Below are 24,999 nucleotides of genomic sequence, written 5' to 3'. Positions count from 1 at the left end.
AAGAGGTTGTATTTTAAATACAACTAATGCCTCAGTTGGCTGGGTGCATTTTTCTGGTGTTTTGATGTTGAAGAAAAATACTATGATGTGGAAAACAAAGCTGAAAAGCTCTGGAAGCAATGGAGTCAGCTTTCAAGGTACAATTTTAATTCAGGAATCTTGAGACCTATGTGATCCTTTCTTGTTAGTACGTGCTTTTCCTGCTTATAGGTCTCCTAGTCAGTGGAAACTAAAGATAAGGAATGTATACTTTTTGCATGAGAAAGAATACAATAATGGTTTGATGAATAGACACTTTTACAATAAAACTCTTCTGTCTCATTGAGACTGTAGATTGCTAGCTGTTACATGACACTGTACAGTTTTTCTTTTAATATTATCACACAGTGACTTAAATGTGATGGAGCATTAGAAAAGATTGAATTATTTTAATTTTACTTTTTCACAGGGTTCTGAAGCCATTGTGTTTTATTTTGAGATAAATTATCCTATTTATCTTGTCTGCATAAATACCTTTATGAATAATGCAGGAAGCTGCTAAAAGTAAAAATTACGGACCTGTCCTTAAAGGACAGGATTAATATCCTGGAAGAGCTTATATGACACCAACTGGTGCCTTTATTCTTCAATACAAAACTTCCATTTATGAGCATTTGCAAAGCCACTATACTGGAGTGTTTGCCAGATCCATTAACAGTTCTCTACTAATGGCAGTGAAATGACTGAGTGAGGTAAAAGTAGGCAACAGGATGGTTTGTATGAGATCTTCTTTCACATGGACCTTATAACAAGGCTTGAATGAAAAAACCCTACACAAACAGTGTCATGGTGGTAAGAGCAGCCATGTCTTACATTGCATTAGAGCAAGAAATGAAAAACACTACCCTTAATGCAAAGGGAGCGCAGATATTTAGCCAGAGACTGCGAAAGAAAATTAAGATTATGATAATTATTAGGAAGGCTGATCTGAAACAGAAACTGGACAGAGCCAGAGAATAAAGTAGGTATTTATTCAAAGGCCTCCAGGATACACCTTGGGCAGGACAAGAGCCTGGCCAGGGCTACACCCAAGGTGGACCCTAAATGGTCACAAAATGGACAACCAGTCATGAGATCTCACATTTTTATAAGTTTTGGTCGGTTTGCATATTGGGGTTTAATTGTCCAATTCCAGCTTCAGGTTGTGAGGTCCCATCCCTGTTGTTCCTCCCTCCAGCCACCCTTGTTTGTGCTTTTGGGCCTGAAAGTTGTCCTTGGTCTCCAGCAGGAAAAGGATTTGTTCTGTCTCCCTGCTCTGTGAAGAGAGCTTAGCAGCACTTAATATGAGGCTCAGAACTGCACCCCTGGGCATCACAGAATGTGAAAAACATGAAAGCTAAAACTTAAGGCATCGTTTAAACTTTTCACTTCCCAAGGAAACATTAAATGGGCAGTTTCTCACAAGCACTCAGTTTTAGAGCATCTAGATACTAACAGGGACGTGCAGAAAGCCCATACAAAACTGCCTGTCCTGCTGCCAGGAGCTCTGAGGGCAGACAACACCTACAGTGTGGGAGCACTGCCAAAAGATGCCCACCAGACCTTTCTTCTGGCCTGTGTGAAGTGACAGAATTTCTGATCAGGTTTTAATGGGGTCCTTTGAAAAAGATTAGTATTTCTATACTGTTTCCACTCACAGGTCAGACAGGTCAGAATCGGACACTTATATTTCAGCTTAACATGGCTTTAAGAAGAAAGTACATATAGGACATTCTGGTAAGCATCTGCACACACAAAACACACAGAAATAGTGTGTATCTAACTCAAATTCTGTAGCAAAACCCCAAACCAGACTTGGATAGAAATTATTTTATCCTGAGGCAAGTATGCAAATATGGTGCTAGAATCTAAAGATGGAAAAGCAATGATGAAGAGAAGTGAATTGATTCTAATTCCCTGAACTGGCTCTTATGCATATCAACATCTTTCTGCGCAGAAGAAATGCTCAAAAAAAGTGTTTTGAAAAAACATAGAATGTCTAGCTGGAAATGGTCTATTAAATGAACTAAATAGCGTCATGGTATGTGACACACCCTTTTATAAAACTGTTATTTGCTTTTCCCTCTTGGTGTTCTGAGCATCCTTAATCTCAATTTTTAAGTATTTTCATGTTCCCGCAGACCTGTGCTTATATACGTGATACAAACAATGCACAGGGTCATAGGAGAAGCTTACAGAGCTCCTCATGATGTTTCCAACCCTTTTGGTGTTGATGTGCACCATCTCAAGAAACAGCAATGTGTTAGGTAAACGGGGATGCTATTAAAGGTTTTCCTTGTACTGCTCTTCATGCACATCACATCACGTGCTGCTGCTGCTACTGTGCTGCCAAAGGAATCCTAATTTACCTTCTGCAGAAGAAGAGGGAAAATAGCTTCCTCAATCTCCTTCCTGCACCATCCTCCCAGCACCTGTATGCAGGAGAAGGCTGGGCTGGGGAGCAAGGAGGAGAGCTGAGCTTAGCCTAAAGAGGGGAGGTAGTGGTAGGAGGTAGAGCTTGAAGAGTTTTTTACCCATTGCTTCCACACCAGTGGTGTCTGTCATGGCAGATTTTCCCAAAAAGCCCACATAGCTTCTCCTGCCCTTTGCCCACTGCCCCCAGCGTGGGTAGCACAACACTGGCATAGCTCCACTGGTTTCAGGAGATGGAGGAAGTAAAGGAAGAACCTGTAAAACTGAAAGCAAGTCTTCTTTTCCTAGCTCTGCTGGTTGAAGAAATTGGTTAGTGTCTCTTTACACATCAGGGAGCAAAAGCTGTAACAGGTATGGTACTGCCACAGTAAAGTCCTCTAGTCTTGAAAGAGTTTGGTATGTTATTTTACTTTTTGACATAATGTAGAGACATAACCTAATGGCTCTTCTTCCACTGCATAAAGTGCTGCTTAGCTTTGGTACCCTGGCAGGCTTTCTGAGAAGTAGTCTGCTAGTCAGTTAGTGTCCTTTGCCATGACCCTAAATCATATACTTCTGGAAGAGCTTCAGTTTAGACATGAACTTTAGGAACACTCTATTGATTTTGTAAATTAAAAATGTAAGATTGAACAGATGGAAATCCTGTACAGGACTGACACAAGGAAGCAGTCTTTAAACAGAAACATTCTCCAATCTAGCACTGGGAAAGAAAGGAAAGTAAGAAGAAGGATTCATTTGCAATTGACCTGCAGTAGCAAAGTCATTCACTTTCCAAATAGGATTAAACCTGTTTTATCAGCCATGACATGTGAAAAGATCGTGGTTATAAATTCCATTTGCTGTAATGAATTGAAAGTGTCTTGAGTTTGCAAGCAGCACTCACCGTTGATGGACAGCTAGATTCGTGCAGTGTTTTAACACTAAAATTAGCTTCCACAAAGTACAAAGTACAGAAAAGGTGGCAGCAGTGACAAATCTTAAAGCATTTAAAAATTGACTGTATTGTTAGATGGGAGCTAAATAAAACTAGAAATAAATAGTGTTTATGATCCCTGTTATGTAGATAACTTGGTTCATGCTTGAGGGAGGGCGAACACGAATCTTGGCATTTTTTAGGTTTCTCAGCCATGTTTCAGCAAGAATAAATATTGTTACTGAAATGAGGAAAAATCGAACTTCTCTATGGTGTTGCTTGTAAGATGTAAGAAAATGGAATTATGTTGAAGGATACCTGATTCAAATTGATTTCCATGTACATCAACATGACTCCAGTGCAGTCCATGAAACCATATTGGTGTATGTATTTTGGAAATTGAGATAAAAGCTACATTCTGTGGTTAGTTAATCAGCTTAACTCAGTCTTGCATCAGGATCATGAGACGTTTGTCCTTTGATGCTTGTGGAGCTAAATGTGTTTTCCGAACCTATTTTCACCAAGTTTTTTTGGTTTGGTAGGCACAATTTTATGCACATTTTAAGTGTGCCAAGAAAGTAAAAAATTCAGTGGGTGAAAGTGGGAATTATTTGGGAATAATTTGAGTCTCCTTTTAATTGATAAGTTACCCAGCTGAAAACTGTCCAAAATTAAAAACAATACAAAACAAAAAAAAAAAAAAAAAAAAAAAAACACCAAAAACAAAAACCCAAACTTGAGCTGAATAGAGGAATGCAAATATAATGGCTTCTTAAATTACCACAAGGTTAACATATAATTAATTTGCTAATTTTAATTACAACCCTACAAAATGTGCTGAAAAATGCTCAAAGGGGAAAAGCAGCCAGGTGCCAGCCATGATTAGCCAAGGTTACTGGCAATTATGAAGTCTCTATTAAAAATGTTACAGGAATTTGAGAAACCCCTTTCTAAAACCAGCACATTTATTGAAACTCAGCAGGGTATTCATCATGCTGTATCTTTCCATTGCTGCAGACTTGCTGTCATTTGCCTCACTGTTTTCCTGCTAAACATTTTATTGCAGCTGAAACGTGGACTGCTTTTTCTGTTTGTCACACACTGTTACACTTGTACTATTTATTTTGATAATGTAAACAAAAGAGATTAACTGGTGTTTGTGAAGTGTTCTGAGCACCTTCAGTTCCAGATAGTTGCCAATATTTCCACCTGAATGCTGGAAACACAAATCCTGAAGAAAGTGCTTTTTCTTTCCAAGGTGTCCTGGTACATGCAGTTTGTAAAGCAGGAATATTGCTGAAACTGCCTTTTCAGTGGACAACCCGTTCTGCAGCACTTTAAATGTAATGTAATATCTGAGTTTAAAAAGCAAACAAAAAACTGAACAAGGAACAAAATATCTGCATGTTTGGTTTGCATTTTCAACAAATCATGGTGTAAAAGAATGTCTTGTCTGTAACAGATTACATGATGTATTATTGTTATTTTTTATTGTTATTATGTGAGTCATGCTTTAAATGTCTGTTGTTTGGAACTCTAATAAACCTTGATCCGTCTATTAAAGGAAATCCTTAAAAAAACCTCCAAACCAATAAAATTTAAAAAAAAAAAACAAAAACAAAAAAACCCCAACAAAACAAAAACAAACCTACAGTCTTGGTGTCAAAGGAAATTAATTTCCTGGCTGGCTTGTGTTTTTCTCTGAGGCAGATATTGATGAATGTGCAGAGGGGATCATTGAGTGTCACAACCATTCACGCTGTGTTAACCTCCCAGGGTGGTACCACTGTGAGTGCAGAAGCGGTTTCCATGACAATGGAAGCTACTCTCCTTCCGGGGAGTCCTGTGTTGGTAAGCAATCATCAGCAGAGCCTTGTTTTCTTTCCCCCCCTCCTCCTTGTGCATGGTGTTCTCAAGAGACTGTCGAGTTCCTGAGTGTCTCAGGGCAGGATGGGGTGCAATGAGGGTGTCTGGATCCAAACTGTGACCCACTGCACTGTTCTGTCCATCAGAGCACAGTGCCTCTGGGGCCTGAAGTGAAAGTGGGCTTGCTGGGAAGCATCACTGGCCACAAAAGGGGAAAGAGGTGGTCTTTCAATTCCAGGTTTCAGCAAAGTGGTAGAAGAACATATCTGTGGCGTGTCTGTGTGGCCTCGGTTTGCTTGTTTTCCATGTTTCAGCATCTTCATCATTTAATTTTTAGGATTACTCAAATGGCATCAAATTCTCTATGCACCACATTTGCAGAATATGGTCCCAAGGGCATGAACAGAGAGGGGTTTTTAATGGATGCAAATGAGTTTGTCAGTTGTTTCTATGGGAGGACAAAGGATGAAGCTCCATGAGGAGTTAATGCTGGCTCCTTGCCCTCACTGGCTGTAGGACTCTGGATGCCCCTACAGCAAGTAAGCAGCAGTAAAACCATGGGGAAGATGGTGATTCCACCAAAAACTGCCAAAACTGCCTTGCAGTTTTTCCACCTTTTCAGTTATTTGCCCTATACAAAATTTCTGTGTGGTATTTTATCCAGGTGAGTTTAAAACTCTTCAGAAGGAATCCCATTTTAACTTCTGTAGAGATACAGATCACCTGGCTCCTAGTTTTATGTCCTTTCTTTGGAATTTCACTTACTTCATCTCTGCTCTGTTATAAGAGTTTTCTACAGAAGCTCTTCTCCTTTTTTTTTTTTTTCCTTTCTTTTTGTTTGTTTGGGGTTTTGGGGATTTTTTTGTTTGTTTTTGGGGTTTTTTGTTTTGTTTTTTGTTTTGTTTTGTTTTGTTTGGGTTTGTTGTTGTTGTTGTGTTTTTGTTGTTTTTTGTTTTATGTTTTAATGCTGTACATTTCATTTATCATGTCCATAACTTCAAAGGGTGTTTTTTATTATTTTAAAGTCTATAATTAAAATTACAATTTGTAACAAAAATATATAAATCTACTTGTAAAAAACATTCCCATTTTTTATGAATTCTGGCTATTAGAAGTCCTTGGGATAAGATCGCATCATAATTTAGGAATGCAGAGAAATGATAATTATTTTCAAAGCAATATTTTGTAGATTGTCCAGTCAAGTTAGCTTTTTACACATTGTCCTAAGCTAATGGGGAGCTCAATAAAATCACAGCAGTGAACTTCATCAGAGGGTGGCTGTGTAAAAAATGGCAAATTTTACAGCATTCCATGATTGCATAGGTAAAATAGATGAAAGTCATTTCTAAACGAATTCTCAAATGTTAAAAGTTCTCCTCTGGTTTATTTGAATGTAGTAAGATGAGTGATGAATGGAACAATGTTGAAAGCACCTTCTTTACGAGGAGTCAAAGCAACATGACATAACCCTCAAAAAGCCGTGAGGCAAGTGGGGGTTAGAGCGTTTTTACTATTTCTGGGGCTCACTTGTACCGCTCACATGGGGAGCCCCATCCCTCCAAACCTCCTGTAGCTGATTTGGGGAGCAGAAGATCAAGAGCCAAGCTGATGTCAGGTGAAGACAGACACACAGGCAAGACTGTGGATGACCCCCAGGTAAGCTCAGCTAGTGGAAAGGTCAGTATTGCTTGCACTGAACTGTTGTAATTTTCTGGGGCATGGACCACTGCTGAAGGGCTGGGCACTGCAAAAAGGAGCCCCAAACCTTCTGTGCTCTGGTGGAGACTGGAGGAATAAGATTCTCTGAAAACACACTGCCCTCATTTTGACCTGCACAGCATGCTGGAAGTTTGTGAGGTGAGGTGCTCATCTTGCCATGTGAAATTAGAATGTGAAATTAGTGGGGTTATTTTAATGAAGTAGCTTTCTCTAAGCCATCTGCTGCAGGGCACCAGTGAGGAAGAAAAATAAACCAGTTTGCTTCACCAGTATAATGAAATAAAATAATTAAAAATTATTTGGAAGACTCTGCTAACCCATATTGACAAATTTCAAACCGTGATGTATATTTTAAAATGCAACTAAGAATTGGGTAAAACAACAGAGAGAGAACACTACATGTTCTAACTAATATGTCACGTTACAGAGCTTGTTTGCATGCTGGAGCATTTAGAGTCAGAACCGGTGTCTTTCACTCTGTTTCAGAAAAAAGAGGGTTCACCTGCTTATTTTTTCCTGGTGTATTGTATACTGAATTTGTGTACGTGAGGTGGGTATGAACCATTGCCTTTCAGTGTGTTTTGAAACATTTCTTCTTCCTCCCTGAAGGACAAACTTGGAGAACAATAAATAGGCTAAAAACATAAATAAAATACAATTAAATCATTTCCTACAAAATAATAGCAATAAATATTACTACTAATAATAATAATAAAGAAAAGAAGATCCCAAGACAGTGAGAGGGAGTACTCACCTCTGACATTGCCCAAAGCCCAGGCTTTTTTGGATACAATTATTGGTAAACCCCTTTTCCCTCCACTTTTATGTAGGTGTTATGGAGCTGAGTCATTGCTTGCACTATCTCTGCAGTGCTTGCAAAACGTTAAGAAAAATAGCATCTATTTGGGAAGTGGGATACCTCAGTGCCTCTAGAAGCTATATTCTCATTGTCAAAGAGAAAACAGTGAAGTTTGTCACCTGGTGAGGGACAATTGTGTAAATCAGCAGATGTGATGGGGAAGGTCATAATATTGCACCAGAGCTTGGATAATGAGGTTATGTGGCTAAGCCAGGCCCCTTCGAGATTGGGAAAATTCCTTTATTGCTCAAAATATCAACTGAAGGCAGCTTTTATCAGGAATGTCAGCTTCATATAGTGATGGTGAGCAGGCTCCCATTAGGGCAATGTGATTTGATTTCCGACAGCAGTGTTCTTATGAGCCCCTGGTCTTTCACAATGTGTTATTAAGAATACTGCTTGCAGACAAAAGACAATTGCTGTACAAAGTTGCTACCAAAGTTTGCTTGGCAATTAAAACCTGTAGGCTACAGCTGCTGTGTTGTTTGCTTGGTTGGTTGGTTTTAAATTTTGTAATAGGAGCTTTGCTGCAATCTGAGGTAAAGAAACAATAATACTTCATAGAGAACGATGAGCTGTTTGTGATACAGTATTTATGACTACCTACTGATTAAAAAAAACCATAAAAAATGCAAAGCAAATTATATTTTTCAATCTCCATCTCTAAGTGAGATGCTTCCACTTTCTGGAGTGCAGATTTACTGATTCTTTTTTTTTTTTTTTATAATGATTTGCATTCCTTGATTCCTATACTGGGACTTGCATGCACAGAAGGAAGCAAGGCAGCAGTGCCTGTCAGGTTTTGTTGTTGTTGTTTTTTTTTTTTAAGAATTGCTGCAAATGTTGTAGAGAATCTTAACAAGGATTCTCCTCCCACCAAATCCCCATAGGATTCACCATTTATTTCAGTCTGAAAGGTAGTGTAGCTAGACCTCACGGCAGGATTAGAGTTGCTGGTTTGGAAAAATGAGAACTGGAAAAAGGTAGGATTCAAGAGCTCATGAAAGAAAACTCCACAGATATTAGTGCACCACAAAAGTTGGGTGCACTGCTTGCTTGCAGGTCAAATCTGAATGGACTTTAAATCAGTTCCTGAAGCCTCCATATATTCCATGGTATGCTGCAGTGCTGCCTCTAATCTAGATTAGAAAGGAAAAGCAAAGGAGGTTAGATTTTGTTTTTCCCCCTTTCTGTGTCACACAAAAGGAAGACCTCTCCTTCAAAAATCTTCCCACATGCCTGAGAAGTACTTTCCTATCTGTTGGTAGAGAAATGCTATGTAGGCAGAAAAGTTTGCATGTGGTACAGAGTATCCAAGGCCAACTAGAACCTGCTATTTTGCAATTTTCTTCTCTTGTGCTCATAGAATTTCTTAAAGCTCACAGTATCAGAGTTGGTGTCAGTGGATTTTATCCTGTAAAAATAAAGGTTATCTTACTTTCCATCCAGTAAATTATAACTTTTATATTCCGACAGAAATTTGAGTTGCATGTCTTCGAGGTAATTGTGTTTAGTCATTTCTGTATTTTTAGAAAGTTTTTAAAAATTCTTTATTCAGAATCTGATTTACCATGCACTGTTTTTTAATAGACCCTTATGTCTCTACAGAATAAAAGTACTATCATAAAATATTTTCTAGCTAAAAGGGAATCTGTTTGGTGATACTTTTTCAAAGACAACTCCAAATAACTTTGATTTAGAAAGAAGGCAAAAATCATTAAGTGACAAGTTGCCTGTGAAAAATGATTTGTCGAAACAGTGTTTAGTTAACTTGTACATACATTGGTTTGGGAGCCCAGCACACATTTTTCACATTAACAATATACTGTAATGGTTTAATGTACCATAACAGTTAAAATTAGCATGTTACTAGGCTTCTTTCTTCTGCAGCAGCTTATCATGATAATACAGAGCACCACACTGCATGGCTTGCTTGCACACATTTATTAAGGTGCTATGGAAATGTCTTACAATTAAAACCTGAATAGCCTTGAAAACTAAGAAATTAAGTAGCTGGGGATTGATTTGAAATTTCACTGAAACCAAGTTAATGAACTTGTGTTGATATGTACAGTCATGCTTGTCTCCTACCTGATTCAAATGCAGTGACCATGGGACCTCTCATAATATCTGAGGCAAATTACTTCTCATTACAGCCAAAAAGGATGGAAAAGGAAATTGCATCTCGAGGGATTATTTGCTTCCATTTTGATTCTGGTTTTTTTTGTCTGCCCACATTACTGTGCTCTCCATGTACTTTGAGAGTATATTGGAAATGAGCACATCTTGGGTGGTTTGTTTTCTTTTTCTCATCCGCAAAACGTGACTTGATTGCTAAAATGTGCATGCTCAGGTACTTTGGGCTGTGCATTTGTTTGTAGAAGCACTGACTGGAGAGGTTGAAGAGTGAAGATCTTGACCACTTGTGTGAGGGTCAGCAAAGTTCCTTTGCTGCTGGCTGCGTTGTTGATAGAAAATTGTGGAAAGCTTTACAGTACAAGCAAGTTTCTGCTCAATATGGGTGTTTCCACTACGTCCTCACTTCTTGAAAAGGAACTGTCTGGAGAGGGAAAGGAAAGCGCTGCCACTTCTGTTTGGGTTAATTAGTAGTTTTTGCCACAGAGAACCTCAGTGTAATGAACAAAATTGCAAAATCCTATTTCAGGTGTGAAAATCAGATTATTTCCATAGGTTGACAGGATACATGAAAGAATTAATCCCTCCAAACATAAAGACAGATGTTTTGTTCTTGTCCTTTATGTGTAGAGAAAGAATACGGAGTCTCCTAACTACTTCCAGTGTTCTTTAAGTGTTGCTTGATTTATAAATTAATATTTTATCTCCTTCCTACTTTGTGTTGTTATAATGGGCAATGAGATTTTTGTGCAGTTTTGCCTTGCCCACCTTTAAATGTTCCAGTTTTGGGCCTGTATCTTCTGAGAACAGTTGTGGGAAAGCAGATGAAGCCTGACGGGATGTGGAGAATTTGAGCTCAGCAAGGATTTGAATACTACAAAAATAAACTAAATGCAAAAGTTTCATCACAGTTTTCACATTCACTAAATTATTGTTTTGGACAACTGATCTAGGCTAATTTTTCAACATCTAAGTTGACACATGGATTCCAGTTGTTGAAGAGAAATTTCACACTAAATACAAGTACTTTCTTTCATGCTTTGCAGAGCCATCTATGTGCTGATCTCACACTGGTATGGCCATTTGATCTTTATTAAAATGAAATACTTTCTGTACCTGAGAGCTAACAATGTGGGAGCATTTGGCTGGGATTTTTTTCCTTCCCCACCCCCCCAATCTGGTTTAGGGCTGAAGGAGTGAAGGGGACAAAAACGTTATAACTTTTTCCCCTCAAGTTACTGGGAACATTGTTTGTTCTGACTTTAGGAAATGCAATCAACAACAATAAAACTGCCAAAGGGATATTCTCAGAAAATTAATTCTGTTTAAAGTTCAGCTGAAAATGAGTGCAGTGTCCAAGCCTTTTAAATCTGATTAGTAAGTAAAACTTCTAAATAATAAATGCCATAAAAAATAGCAAACTATTATTTGCATAAAGAACCCAAAAGCTGTGTAGCAATTTGGAATTTATGTTCATGCTTTGCTTAATTCTTTGTCAAGAATCTCCCACTTACCAGTTTGTGCTGCTCTAAATGGGGACACCCTTTTCATGTCTGCTAAATGGAGAACAGCAGCAGAGGTACATAAATAGGGAGTTCTTCCTTTCTGCATATGCATGGGGGATTAAGTTGGCTTTGTGTGAACAGGTCTGCACTACTGAGAACATGAATAATGTTAGTTTCTATAATTGCTAACATCTGGCTTTCCGTAAATCTGTTAAATTACATAGGAACAGAATTAGATTTCAGTGTCATAAGTAAAGCAATTAAATGCAACTCTGTAGGCAATATGACTTAATATTCATCTGTGAAATCCTTTTAGTTTTGAACTGTGAAAGCTACCCCTCTAATCTGCACTGTTATTCTACTACATCCCATAGAGATTGTAGTCAAGGAGCTCTTAATATGGTAGGGAAGACAATATTGATGATGCCTGTTGAAACCACCAAAGGCAAAGTGAATGCTTTATTTATACCTTTGTTTTCAACAAAAAAAAATCCAAGTCAAAGTCTATTGAAAGGAAAATGGGATATCTTTAAGAACATTTTAAGTTTTACAGTAGCTATTTGGATATAATTCATTTGATACCAGTTCATTCATAGTTCTCTTCATGTCAGTCTTCATGCTTTTTACTTCCTGCAGTACTCTGGCACTTGTTAAACAATGACCTACAAGTTTTAATTTCTCTAAGTGCTGCACCTTTTTCACCACCAGCAGTGAATATTTTAAGTACTCAGTTATGGCTAAGTTGTGCACTAGAGCAATAATGTTCTTTTCTGGTAATTAAGACTTTCAGGACAGCAAAACGCACCATTTTTAGGCAAGTCTGAGTGGTGAGCAATTGAATCATGCTGTCAGGCCACTGGGGACATTTCTTGCAAAGGACTGGCCCACAGGTTCGCCCAGGAGTGAAGCCCTGTGAAGGCTGTGAAATTGCCTGCAGCTTGCCTTTGGATCTGTAAGCACAACAAGGAACAGTCATTTTCTGGCAACCTGAAGCTTTGACTTGGTTGTACAGACTGATTTTTGCATTTAATCAAACCCAAGGGCATGACCACATTTCCACTTGTTCCTGAAGTATTTATTAATTGAAATTGGGAATTGTACTATCCAGGCCAGACTGAATTTAGTGATTTGATTGTTCTAAAGAGTTTCCTTCAACAGAATGGGAGAATTTTTAGTCTTTTTAAGATAGGACATTTTGAGACGATAACTCATGAACTTGTGGCACTTGTCCAAAAAGTAAGGCCACTGGGCAACACATTCCACCTAAATTAGACTTTAGGTAACTTGTGTTTGTGAATTGTTTTGACTTTGTTGGTTTAGAGAGAAGTTAAAAGTACTGTTGGGTAATACTGAACAGTTAAAATTTCACCCTGGCTGTAAGGTCATGTCATATGATACGTATGGTGGTTCTTCCTTGTAGTTTCTGAATTCATCTAATACTATTCTGGAAATATCATGACAGAAACCATCACATGCTTCTAAAGGATTTTCTTTTCCACCCTTCCTTCCACTGTTGATTACAGTTTTCATGTTGGAACAAAAGAGACCTACCAGTTTACTGGTATTTCATCTGGACAATGTGTCAGTATATTGCTTAAGAAAAGTCTGAAGATATTGTCCAAAAGAAACACCAATTTTTAACAATGTGCTTAAAAATTTAATAGCTTTCATTGCAAGAAAAAGAACACTGCATGAACTCCCTAGATAAATTCATATTGCATAATTATATTTTACCTTCCAAAAGCAAATTTAATGGGATACTGTAATTCGCTTTTCTCTGGTGTATAATGATTTTCTCTTGTCACCTATTCTCTGTGTCATTGCTAAATCATACTGCATAGCTTTAAAACTTTTTTGTGAGTGTGTGTGTGTATCAGGTGCCTCTGAGTTCTTTTTATTTCCTTGTTTTTCTTTTCCAATTCATTTATACCATCCAGCAACTGGAAAAAGATGCAACTGACTGCTTTTAGTGTGAGGAATGTTGCTTGTGCTAGGAAATTATGAAGAATAATGCACTTCTATTTTGATGTAAAACCCAGAACAGAGGGTTTTCTAGTTAACAGAAAGTCACTCTACTTGCTAGTTTCCAGCCACTGGGAAATGAGTGTGCACCCTTATCTGAATGTTCAAGTTTTTCACTGATATATGGTTCCACTGAGGTAGATATCTCAGACTCAGCATTTACAATTCAGCCTGATGGAGATCATTGAAGAGTTCTTTGTGGAATCAAAATAAATGCTGAAGAATAACCTAAAACCCATCAGCGCTTAAAGTCCACCAAGTAAATATGGAAGATGCAGAGAGGAATGCACCCTCATCCGCCAGCAAGGCAGAATAAGCGATAATTACTGAATGCAGAAAGAAAACTTACCCCTTGAAAAATGTGCCCAAAGCTTTTATGAATCTGCTGTTTTGCAGATATTGATGAGTGTGCCTTAAAGATCCACACCTGTTGGAATGATTCAGCCTGTGTGAACCTGGCAGGAGGGTTTGACTGCCTCTGTCCATCGGGGCCCTCTTGCACTGGAGACTGTCCCCACGAAGGTGGCTTCAAGAGGAACGGGCAGGTGTGGACCCTGAGAGAAGACAGATGCTCCGTTTGCTCCTGCAAGGTGAGATCCAGCTGGCCTGGGGATCAGGAGTCCTTTAATTCTCTGGGCTCATGTCAGAAACCCAATATTGCAGTGTTGCTGTTGTTGGCAAAAAATATTAGCCTAAGCCCAAGGCACTGAGGCAAAAGGTAAGCTGTGCAGTGGGCACTGAAACTGGGATGGGGATATTCTTCTAGGAAGGCATTTATTTTCTTAATTTGCACAACCACACACCTACCTGAATAATGGCTAACCCTGCTGAGCTTCTACCACATCACCCTGTGGGCCAGAGAATTTCAGGTTGTGCCTTGAAGAGGGTCTTGCATTACCCTTTAACACAATGTGCAGGGTCCAGCACGCTTACTGGAAATGCTGAAAACTGATTCTAATTTCTCTTGCTTATGAATATGCATCTCTCAGCACTGAGGTCAGCCCACGCCCTGTTGGCTGTGTTTCCCTTTCCTTGGAATACATTTGAATTAGCTGGGTGAGAAGAAAGATCTGAGCATGAGTCAAAGGTCAGAATTGCCAGCAGGAGGCACTTAATTTCCTCAAAGTGAAGCAGGGTGAAGGCCAGCTTTTTCCTTGGCTGTGTTGGCAGGTCTCCCTCTTGAGTAGTGCAGCTCTCTCTGCTCGTTTGGAGAAGCCAGATTTGGTATCAGTGGATGCACCTTAAAGAGTTTACATTTAGATCAGGGTGGGGTTTTTGTTGTTGAGGTTTCACACCCCACCCCACCCCCCGCCCCTGAAAATTACCTTTTTCGTTTTTCTCCTTCAAATGGTAACCAAGTTAGAAGAACATTTAGCTCTGTTTTCTTGATTTTCTAACAGAGGAATGCTTTCCTTGAAGAACTTTAGAAACACCCTAATCTGAGAAGTGTTTGGTCTTTTATGGTCATTTTGACCTGATTTGTTCATAGTGTGGGTAAAGCTGTCCAAAGGCACAGCAGAGCACTACAGGCCTATAAATGAGTTCAAGTAGATGGAGCATGGGAACTGGCCTCCATATCTCAATGCTTGGGAGCCAGAGAAGCATGAGAGGGTTTGAGGGGGAACAAAGGGAAAGAGGTGTTTTGAAGTTGCAAGAAGTTGAAAGCCTCATCTTTTCTGTTTTGCAGTGGTGTAGCAGAAGGGAAAATTAAGACTTCAGAGTGAATACAGCCTAAAAAGTACACTGCTGTTTTGGGCTCAGTAGGGAATATGTTCTTGTTAGTTGCTGTATTTTTTACTTCAAGTAGCCTCAAACTCCCTAAAACTCCTCCTTTCAGAAGCTGAAGTGTTCAACTTTACTGAATATATATCAAGCTTTTATGGTAATCTTGGGGAACTGGCAAGTTTATGAAAGGATTTCCAGTCAATAGAATAAGCAGTTTAATATATGGGAAGACATCTGGTCTGCCTTTGCAGAATTATAATTATTAGTATTCACATTTTAGATTGCTTGCAATTTGTTTTATTTGCCATTTTTCATTGCATGTATGTCTTATGTTGAATGTTCTTACTAGTATGTGAAAATACAGAAATTATTAACTAGTACATAGTTTAAACTGAGCCTGACACTGTTTCTATGACTGTTACTATGTGTCTCGCTCACTTCACTTTTTCCCTCTGTGAATTAACATTTGCATTTAATTTCCTTCCAGTAGCGGCCTGTTTCAAGAGCAAATTCTTGTCTATAGAACAGGAGAAACAGGGAAAAAAGGAAGAGCTCCTTATATATCACATCTCAGGCAGAATGTAAAGTCTTCACTCAATGTTTATTGAAATACATTTTTATACATCCTGATAGCTTCCAATACACCAGACTACTTCTCCAATCTCTCCCTTTCTGCAGTTCATGGAGAACTGGCCCTGGTTTATCTTTTGCAGCCTCACAAAGTTTGCGGTGAGGAAAAGAGCAGAATGTAACTAAACCATTCCTTATACTATTTACTCAAACTTTGCAATGATCCTACTTACTTATTTTATTCAAGAGGCAAATCAGAGTGTCAGTTTTGAAATGAAACTGGCTTTTCTTTTGCTCTAGTTGTTCTGGCAAAGGACAGGTGGATATATTTTGTGCATTGACTGAAACACATAGTTACCATCTTTAAAATAGTTTAACTCGCAATCTGGTGCAAAGGAAATTAAATACATTAAACTTACTTAATGAACTTCATAGCTATTTGTGAAGAAGAATACTTTGGAATATAGGAAATTATATTGCTTCATTTGTATAATGAAGCAAAATGTGATTATTGAAGCACAGGCTATTTCAGTGTTTCACTGGCCCCAGTGTCTTCAAACCATTCTTGTCCATCTTAATGTACATAAAGCTTAGAAAATCATAAATTCTCAAAACTCTAACATTGTTCCTTAAGTATGTTTGACATGTCTTGTATAGGCATCTTTCTGAACTATTGTGGATTTAACAGACCATCAGATTTAAGGCTGGCAGAATTTGGGGTGAGAAGCTGTTGTGCTCTCATGAAAAAAGCAAAGCCTGGCTGTGCAGTCTGGCTGTGTCTGGGCTTTTGAGTTTGTCTTCTGGTTAAGACAACCCTCCCTTCCCTCTGTTAAAAAGGTCTGGGAGCAGTGGGGTCTGCCAAGCTGATATGTGTTCCTGAGAGTGAGAACCATTTGGTGGTTTGGTTTTTGCAGGGTCTGATTTCTTTCCAAACTGGCTTTGGGGCTCTGTTGAACCACCCCCAACAGCAATTCTCTTGTGTGTCAGTATTTCCTTTGATAAGAACAATTTTATGTTCTTACCTCTGATGCTTTTGAAGAATGTAGAACTGATTCAGTGAAGAAGGTGGGAAGGAAGAGGTAGTAATAAGATGCTGTGTGTTATTACTCACCTAAAAAAACCAAGGTTTTCTATATATATTTCTCAATTTTCTATGTATTTCTCAGGGCTACTGCTGATCTGCAAAGATGCACATGAGATAGTGTAGCTTATGAGGCTTTGTGTCACTGCAGTATAGGGATAAAAATGTTTTTTGAAAGGTATAGAGCTAGTGAATTTGTACACAAAACACAAATGTACAAAGTAGCAGTGTATTATGATTACCAAAAGTTCTCTGGCCAGATCATCAGGTCATTTCAGTGTTCTGAAATATGGAGAGTAAAGGCAATGTGGAACATGCTTAGGGAAGCAGAGAATTACCAGCAGTGTCACCAGCCAAAAGTGGAATTTTGAAAACTGATCTTGAAAGCTTAGAAACTGAATTGCATTTAAGCAGACAGGCTGTTGTTAGCCATTGTTAATCAGCACAGAAGAGGTGAGGGACTGCCATGGTCGAGGTTCCCTGGATTCCTGTCACTGCCCTACATGCCTGGAGCATTAGGAGGTCGGTCATCCTGACAGAGCTGCTGGGCTAAACTGGCTTTTGATGTGCAGCCGGACCTGACCATACGCATAGCAAAGGAAATGGGCTACTGCCATTCTTCCTTGTGATTTACTCAGACTGCTGAGTAAGGAGATAAAGTTTGTTTATCCCTCCTCCCACAGCTAAAGTGGCAGTCTAGCCACTAGTACAGAATACTTACCTTAATTTGATACAACGCTGAACAAAGCCTGTGGAGTAATACATGCCCTGCAGTTGGCAAAAGTGGTTCAGATTCTTGTTAACCTGGCATGTTTCCTACTTTCTCATAATTCTATGTAGTCTTCAGCTTTGCTTGTTAGGCATAAGAAATAATGATAATTGTTTTGACAAAGCAAGGGATATTTTAATCCATTCAAAACCATGACAAAATGCAGCAGTGACACTGAACTGACATGGCATGGTGATTCCCTGATGCTGGTTTTGTACATGTTGCATTGTGGACAAGACTGGCTTTGCTTTAAAACAGGAACCAAACCCTGGTTCCTACATCAGGTCATAAGGAGTGACCCCCCATGCTACAAGCTGAGCAACCTAGTGGCCCATGGCAGGGCGGGCTAGAACAAGATGAGCTTTAGTGTCCCTTCAACCCAAACCATTCTGTGATCCTTTGCTGAGCTTATGGCTGTTTTGTCTGTGGAAAAGACATCCTGGGCTGCACTCACTCTTATTAGAAATAAGGTTTTTTTCAAGGAGAGAGGAAATAAGTTCCCTTGCGTTGAAAGGTGTTCCTATATTTGGTGGCAATGAAATGCTCTTCCTTACATCAGATAATAGACTTAGAACAAAGTTCTCATGAGGCTAGGGAAAACTGCAGTGAAATGAATGGAGTTGCTTTAGGAATTGTACAGTTATGATCCAAAGCAGAATATAGCTTTATCCAGGCCCACTGTAATACATGCACTGAATTATAATGAATGATGGTAAGTTCTTTTATCTTTAAGCTGGTGTACTGTAGGTCCAGATGTGGGACAGACACTGAGGTGAGTATAAAGGACAGTTAGTGCTACTGTGATTGTGCTATAGTTTGCTCTGATTCAGTTAAAGGGACCACCTTTATTCAACTTATTTTCTTCACAGTGGTACACTCAGTCAAAATAGTGCTAAATAAATGTTATATGTATTAGAGTGGCAACTGCTTGCAGACTTTGTTGATGTAACCAATGAGATATGAAATTGCTTCACTGTATTTCACTGGGATACTGACTGCTTTTAAATTCAGTTGGCTAGAGAGAGGAAAAAAGTAGTCTCAGGTTCAGACAGAATTGGATCCATGCACTGACAGAAACTGGGATAGTACAGGCAAGATCCAGTCCTTATTGCCATGGAAAACATTAAGAAATTAATAATTCATGACACGGCAAAGGCGTGCCTTTTGAGGTACACACCTTGTGACCTTACTTGGGTGGCTAGGTGGCTTCTGGCCTTACCTGGCAGCTTGCGGCTGATGTCAGGGCCATGTGTCCTCACAGGATGGGAGGATTTTCTGCCGGAGAACCGCCTGTGACTGCGGGAGCCCCAGCGCTGACCTCTTCTGCTGCCCAGAGTGTGACACCCGTGTCACCAGTCAGTGCCTCGACCAGACCGGCCACAAGCTCTACCGCAGTGGGGACAACTGGACCTACAGCTGCCAGCAATGCCGTTGCCTGGTATGAGCAAAGCAGTTTGGATGGCAGTAAGAATAATAAGATGTCACATTTTATCTTCTTTTGCCAGGGTCGGGATTAAATGCGCAAGACGGTGTTTCTTGTCTGGATTCAGATGTTTATTAATTCTTATCTACATAACAGTCTCACAAGCTGTGAGTTCCACAGCACTTCTAGCTAACAAACTAAAAAATGGAACCCTATCTCTTTCTTTACAAGGCCTTTTAAGGATAAATTGTCCAATTAAGAAATGAGACCTCAATTATTTTTACTTTTAACCCAATAACCAACCACCGGTGACCCGCAATGCAGACTTTTCTATCCAATTACAAAATACCACCCAGACCCATGAAGAAGAATGTGAAAAAGAAGGACTCAGCCTCTGCCCTAAAACCTCCATCTTGCTTTATATATATATATATATATATTCCTATATTCTAAAACCTTAAACTCTAAGCTTTCCACCCTGTGATATTACATACTTCTATTCAAACTACACACCCATAATCCCAGTTCTGTCATTCAGTTTTGGAAGGCTTCTCCATGGCCTCAGGTGAAATGCAGTGTTTTCTTCGGAGTCAGTGCCTGTCATCATAGAAAGTCTAAAATGCTCAGTGACCAGAATTCCAGCAATAAGGATTATGACTTTTAGTAAAACAGACCTGGAGGCAGGCTCACAGCTCTTTCCCCTGTTTTTCAGACTGGGGATGGTGACAAAGCACTTACAAAGCCCCAGAGAACTCAAAGCTACACCGTCGGTTTTCATCTTGCTGCTGAATAAGTAGCAAGTAGGTCTAATAAGAAAATATAAGTAGGTCTAATGAGAAAAACTGAAAGCTTGACAAAAACTTGGAAACCTCAACACTATATTAATTTTAGCATTAGTCTGCTTTTGAGAACCTTTATGAGGTTGTCTGATCTTTTGATGACTCTTTCAAACCATTTACGCATGCGATTGAGTTGGTTGGGGAAGTTTCAGTTTTTAATTACATCTGGTGGGCCTGGCTTGTCAAAAAGAACAATAAATTTATTTATTGATTGATTTGAATTCTGCAAATCTGGGAACATGGAGTGCCAGTGCCACTGTATAAATTAGAAAAACTTAACTAAATAAAGAAGGAAAAAGAAGACTGAAATTACTAGAAAGACATACAAAATAATGAACACTTATTTTCTCATTAGACACTGTAGATAATTCCCTTAAAGCTTTAGGTTTTTCACAGATGTACCAATTAGTGCATCAGCGAAGTTCATTAAAATTATCAGTTTTCCATTTATAGTTGTCTGTATAACATAGTCTTTATATATGTTACTAATCAAGAGGTGTCTGAGCATCAGGAAGGAAATTATATTCAAAGCTAAGTTACCGCCACAAAGTAATTATCCATAATGCAGAGAGTAAGTATTGAGGTTGTGCCTTGCAGTTTCTTGCCGAATTTTATGACTGGGATAACATCCAGAGCTGTAAGACAGTGGTGCCCTAAATCAGTGTTGTATGTAAGGTTCTGTGCAGTGTGTGATGTTCTCAGCATCTGAAGTGTTTACAGAGCAAGTTATTGAAGACCTTTCCAGGTTAGATTTAGACACACGGAGAAATACTCTGCAGAAGTGGTCTGATGTTTCTGTCTTCTCCATGTCTCTATCTACTAAACTGTTTCAGGTTTCTTTGTTGGGTTTTTTTCAAATAAAAATAGTAATAAAACAAAAATAAGTAAATAATGGAATGAGTCAGTGGAACACAAATGGTATTGCTCTAACCATTCCTTTAGGAGCTGACAATAAAGTTGATATTGGTGGTTGCTACTTAGATCGATGTTCAGTGCTTCTCCAATGTACTAACCTACATCTATCTGCAGTGTTCATTTTCTGTTTAAACGCTCTCTGTAATCCTGCAGAGATGTTTATGTGACCAGGAGCAGAAAGAGTGCATGAGTCTGCAAGGCAATCACAGCAAAAATTGTAGTTTGTGGAAAATATTTGTACCCAGTATTTAACCCTGCCTTCAAATACCCCAAGGGACTCAAGTTCTGCTGTGATGATGGTTCAGTGTGTTGCAATTTTTGGCAAAACAACACTTTTCCATTCAAAAAGGTGCAGAGTTTCTTGTTGGTTCATAAATGGCAAGTTCAGTGACATTTGCTTCAATATTTATAGGAAGGAGAGGTGGATTGTTGGCCTCTTCAGTGCCCGACCCTGAACTGCGAGTACACAGCCATTTCAGAAGGAGAGTGCTGTCCTCACTGTGTCAGTGACCCCTGTCTGGCTGACAACATCACCTATGACATCAGGAAAACCTGTCCAGATGGCTATGGAATCACAAGGCTCAGTGGCGCTGTATGGACAATGGTGGGATCTCCTTGTACAACCTGCAAGTGCAAGGTACGATGTGCCAGGTGGAGTGGTCACGGCATGTACCTGATAAAATCAGGGTCCTTTTCTGCCCCTGGGGGCTCACATTAAGATCTTGGGCAGGCAAATGAGACTTGAGGGCCTACAGAAAACCCATGTGTTTTCTATCTGGCAGAGTATAGGCGAAACAATTCTCTCCTTGTTGAAAATGTTGAGCACAGATATGTTAATATCCTAGTGCAGCTTTCAGACATTCTCTTGAAGTGCCCTTCAGGCATTCTCAGTATGAGTCAAGGGTAACATTTCAATAATTACCTAGTGTGGATGTTCATGAAAACGTGTATTATAGAGCCGGTAAGCTGAGGCAAAAACACTAATATAAAAGTTTCACCAGCAAGTACACAAGTGAAAAGGCATTGCAGCTCTGAGATAAAGGCACTCCCACAATAGTGATGAGAAGGGAATGTCACAGTTTCTGTTCCCTGGTCTCATCAAGATGTAATTAATCCAATGGCTCTCACGCAGGAGTGCAGTCTATTTCCCTTGCTTTGTGCACCAATGACCCCACTGTGCTAATATCAGAATTATGAAAATGTTGTTTTGGGTTATATAAAATGTTCCTCTGTTCGATCTGGGAGAGAAAGCTAATGCCCCAGGGCTTTAAATTATTGAAGGTAGCTTTTCTGCCATTCTTTTGAGGTTTCTTTTCTGTAGATTTTTGAAGGATTTAAAAAAGAAAAGTAAAAACAAAATGCTCGTTTGGGCTTTTAGTAGTTGCTGTATTTTTTATTACATCAGATAACTTTATAAATGACAGCATGTTAGAAGAAGATACTTAACAGTGGACTAAATTGTAAAGCTGTATGGTGTTTATGTTGTCCCCATCTCCTCTATATCTGCCATGAGCCAAGAACCTGAACTGTCTGCTAATTTCAGACAAGCAGAATGCTACCCTGTGTGGATCACATCATAATTCTCTCCATTAACTTTCTTGCATGAGAGAAAAATTCAGTCACCTGTTGCAATTGCTGTATTTTATTATGGGGATCAAATCCAGGTTTTGAGTTCCTGTGGTAGTTCAGGCCAATTCAGTGCTTTTTGGCAAAGCTGGCCTCCTCAAACAGCCACCGCTGGGAGCAATGCCAACACCCTGGGTGCTGGGGGCAGGTGTTTTTAGGTGGTAGATGTGTCAGGGATGCAGCCATCTCTGCATACCAGCAGCCCTTTGCAGCTCCTTGTGACCTGTTCTGCTTGTCTGTCCATGCAGAATGGGAATGTCTGCTGCTCGGTGGATTTAGAGTGTCTCAACAATAACTGACCTGGTCAGGCCGGACTGTGCCGAGGGAGGAGAACTGCTGGAGCTGATGCCTGAGAGGAGGCTGTGTGCATTGGCATTTTGTACAACAGACAATTATCAAAGTCTTCAAACGAGGAAGATGTTTGGGAGTTGCTTTTGGGACCTGTCACTATGCTCATCCTTGCTAGCCTTGTCCAGGCGACTTCCAGCACAGCGCGTAGAAATCAATGGTTGCTGCAAGTTTTCAGTGTTGTAAATTACACACCTTTCCTGTAAAGGAATTTGCAAATATGTTTTAATTATTTCATGGGTAAACTAATGCTGTATTTTTGTTTTAATTTGTGTATTGACAACATTGATAGGATTCAGCTCTTCTTACTTTGAACCTAGATTTTACAGATAAGACAGCTTGTCGTGATTTTGTCCCATGATATCACATACTTGGTTCCAAGGTCCCTGTTAGATGTATTTATGAAAATATGTATGTATGTACAGTCAGATTGCATAGTACTTATATTTCACAGCTGTCCAACATTTTAAAGCATTCAAAGGTATGGACAGAATGAAAGTAATCAAAATAAGTCTGTCTTAAACTATTAAATTAAATGCCATGAACTGAATGAAATGGCAGAATAAGCACTTTCTTCTCCAAACATGCAGAACAGCAACATGACTTCTCTAGTGAGAAATGGAACTAAAACCACATCCCATTGCCAATTCAACACATATTCAAGAAATAATCACCAGTCATTATCAGTATTCTGTTGAGTATAATTCCTCTGGATTATACAGAGCTAAAATAGTCAGAGACCCTTAAGATGACATAGTTCGAGTAGGTTAGAATTTGCTTGCATTTGTAAAATCATTGATGAGTTCAGAATTTTTCCTCTTTTGTGTTTACAGTAATAATGATGTCTGTCATCCTCAATTACTGCTGCCATAGTGACAAAGTGCAGAGGCACCTGTTCCAGCCACATGCAGGACAGGAGACCTTAATGCTGGGTAACTTCCACTACCAACATCTGAGAAACAGATTTTATCTTTTCATATTTTATGACATTCAAAAATACTTAAATTTACTGTGTTGTTGAGGACCTAAGTTTAGACAGGAATTTAAATCAAGATTCTTGGCCCGATGTGGAGGTTAGCGCTTAGATTCTCTTCAGCTAATGTGTATTTTTTTCATGAGGCTAGAAAGTTTGTGGCAATAGAAAAAGAATATATTCCTATGGCGATGCGTCTACAGCTTAAATGTCACATTTTTAATGTGCTGTTGTGTTTTGTTATGCTCATTCGTGTAGTGTTTTTGGTTTTGTTTTTGGTTTTGTTTATTTAATTAAATACACCGAATATATGGAAAAGATTGCAGAAATAAGTATAGTGGCTACAGTTTGGAAAGTCTACATTTGTGAGTTCTTCATAGTTTCATGCAGAAAATGTGAAACCAATTAATAAGAAAGAAGTGTGACTATACTGTGAAAATATTAGTTGTCTTTTAAATTAAGTACTATTATAAGGGGACAGTGGCAAAGAATATAAAATTAATTTCAGTCAGTCAGATAACTTTATTCCAGTTTTTTAAACAGGTTTTGTTTTAGTTAACAGCTGTGTGTGGTAAAGTTAAATTTATTTTCTTAAAATGCCCCATCATTTTCAGCTAATAATGTATTGACTCTATTTGCATTGCCCTGATGATTGTATAATAAGGGAAAGAGTTGTGTTTTATATGATACTCAAAGGATGTTTTTAAATCATGTCAGCTCATTTTGTATATCACATTGTAAAACCCAATGGTAATTCAGTTGGATAAGATACCCAGTGGGCTGAGATATGAAGGGGAATGATTTAAAATTTGTGGGCATCTAAATAAACTCCTATGTACAGATTGCTTTCCCTTAGTTTTATTAGCATGATCAATGTCCTTTCCAGCTTGAACTCATGATGTTGCAAAAAAGGAGAAAAAGTGTTTGCCCTGAGGTGTAGCATCAGAGTGGTAAGAAATATGTCATTTTTACTCAGGCAGAATCATATATTTCAGTCTGTCATACTGAATTTCTGAAGCTCTGTAAATGGACTAAAGACAGTGCAGGCTCTGAAAATCATTCCTTTCTACCTTGTAGCAGAGAAGCCCTTTCCCTGGATGCCTTCTGGAAGCTCCAGACCTTGTTAGGATCATATTTAACAGGACCACGGAAGTTCACACTTTTCCACTACAGTCCAGTTTTATTCCACAGCTCAAATGCAAATTCATTCAGTAAAACCCTTTCAGAGCATTTTAATGCAGCATTACGTGTCATTATCT

General features: G+C 39.0%; 1 protein-coding gene across 8 annotated transcripts in view; it reads left to right on the top strand.

Moving 5' to 3' along the window:
• Positions 1-24,580, top strand: part of NELL1 (neural EGFL like 1) — a 305,479-nt gene extending 280,899 nt beyond the window's left edge. For 5 of the 8 annotated variants that reach the window (XM_066187494.1, XM_066187495.1, XM_066187497.1 and 2 more), the window contains 5 exons: positions 5,075-5,215; positions 13,868-14,061; positions 18,878-19,054; positions 21,206-21,430; positions 22,668-24,580. In XM_066187494.1, coding sequence (XP_066043591.1) covers positions 5,075-5,215; positions 13,868-14,061; positions 18,878-19,054; positions 21,206-21,430; positions 22,668-22,718 — 788 coding nt within the window. In that variant the 3' untranslated portion in view covers positions 22,719-24,580. The remainder of the gene's footprint in view (positions 1-5,074; positions 5,216-13,867; positions 14,062-18,877; positions 19,055-21,205; positions 21,431-22,667) is intronic. The other 3 variants (XM_066187499.1, XM_066187498.1, XM_066187496.1) reach the window with 2 other exon arrangements.
• Positions 24,581-24,999: the final 419 nt, after the last annotated feature.

The sequence above is a fragment of the Chamaea fasciata genome, unplaced genomic scaffold (genome assembly GCF_029207755.1).
Source record: "Chamaea fasciata isolate MVZ Bird 193981 ecotype frontalis unplaced genomic scaffold, bChaFas1.0.hap1 SCAF_7, whole genome shotgun sequence".
NCBI lineage: Eukaryota > Metazoa > Chordata > Aves > Passeriformes > Sylviidae > Chamaea > Chamaea fasciata.
This window is presented reverse-complemented; position numbering and strand designations above follow the sequence as displayed.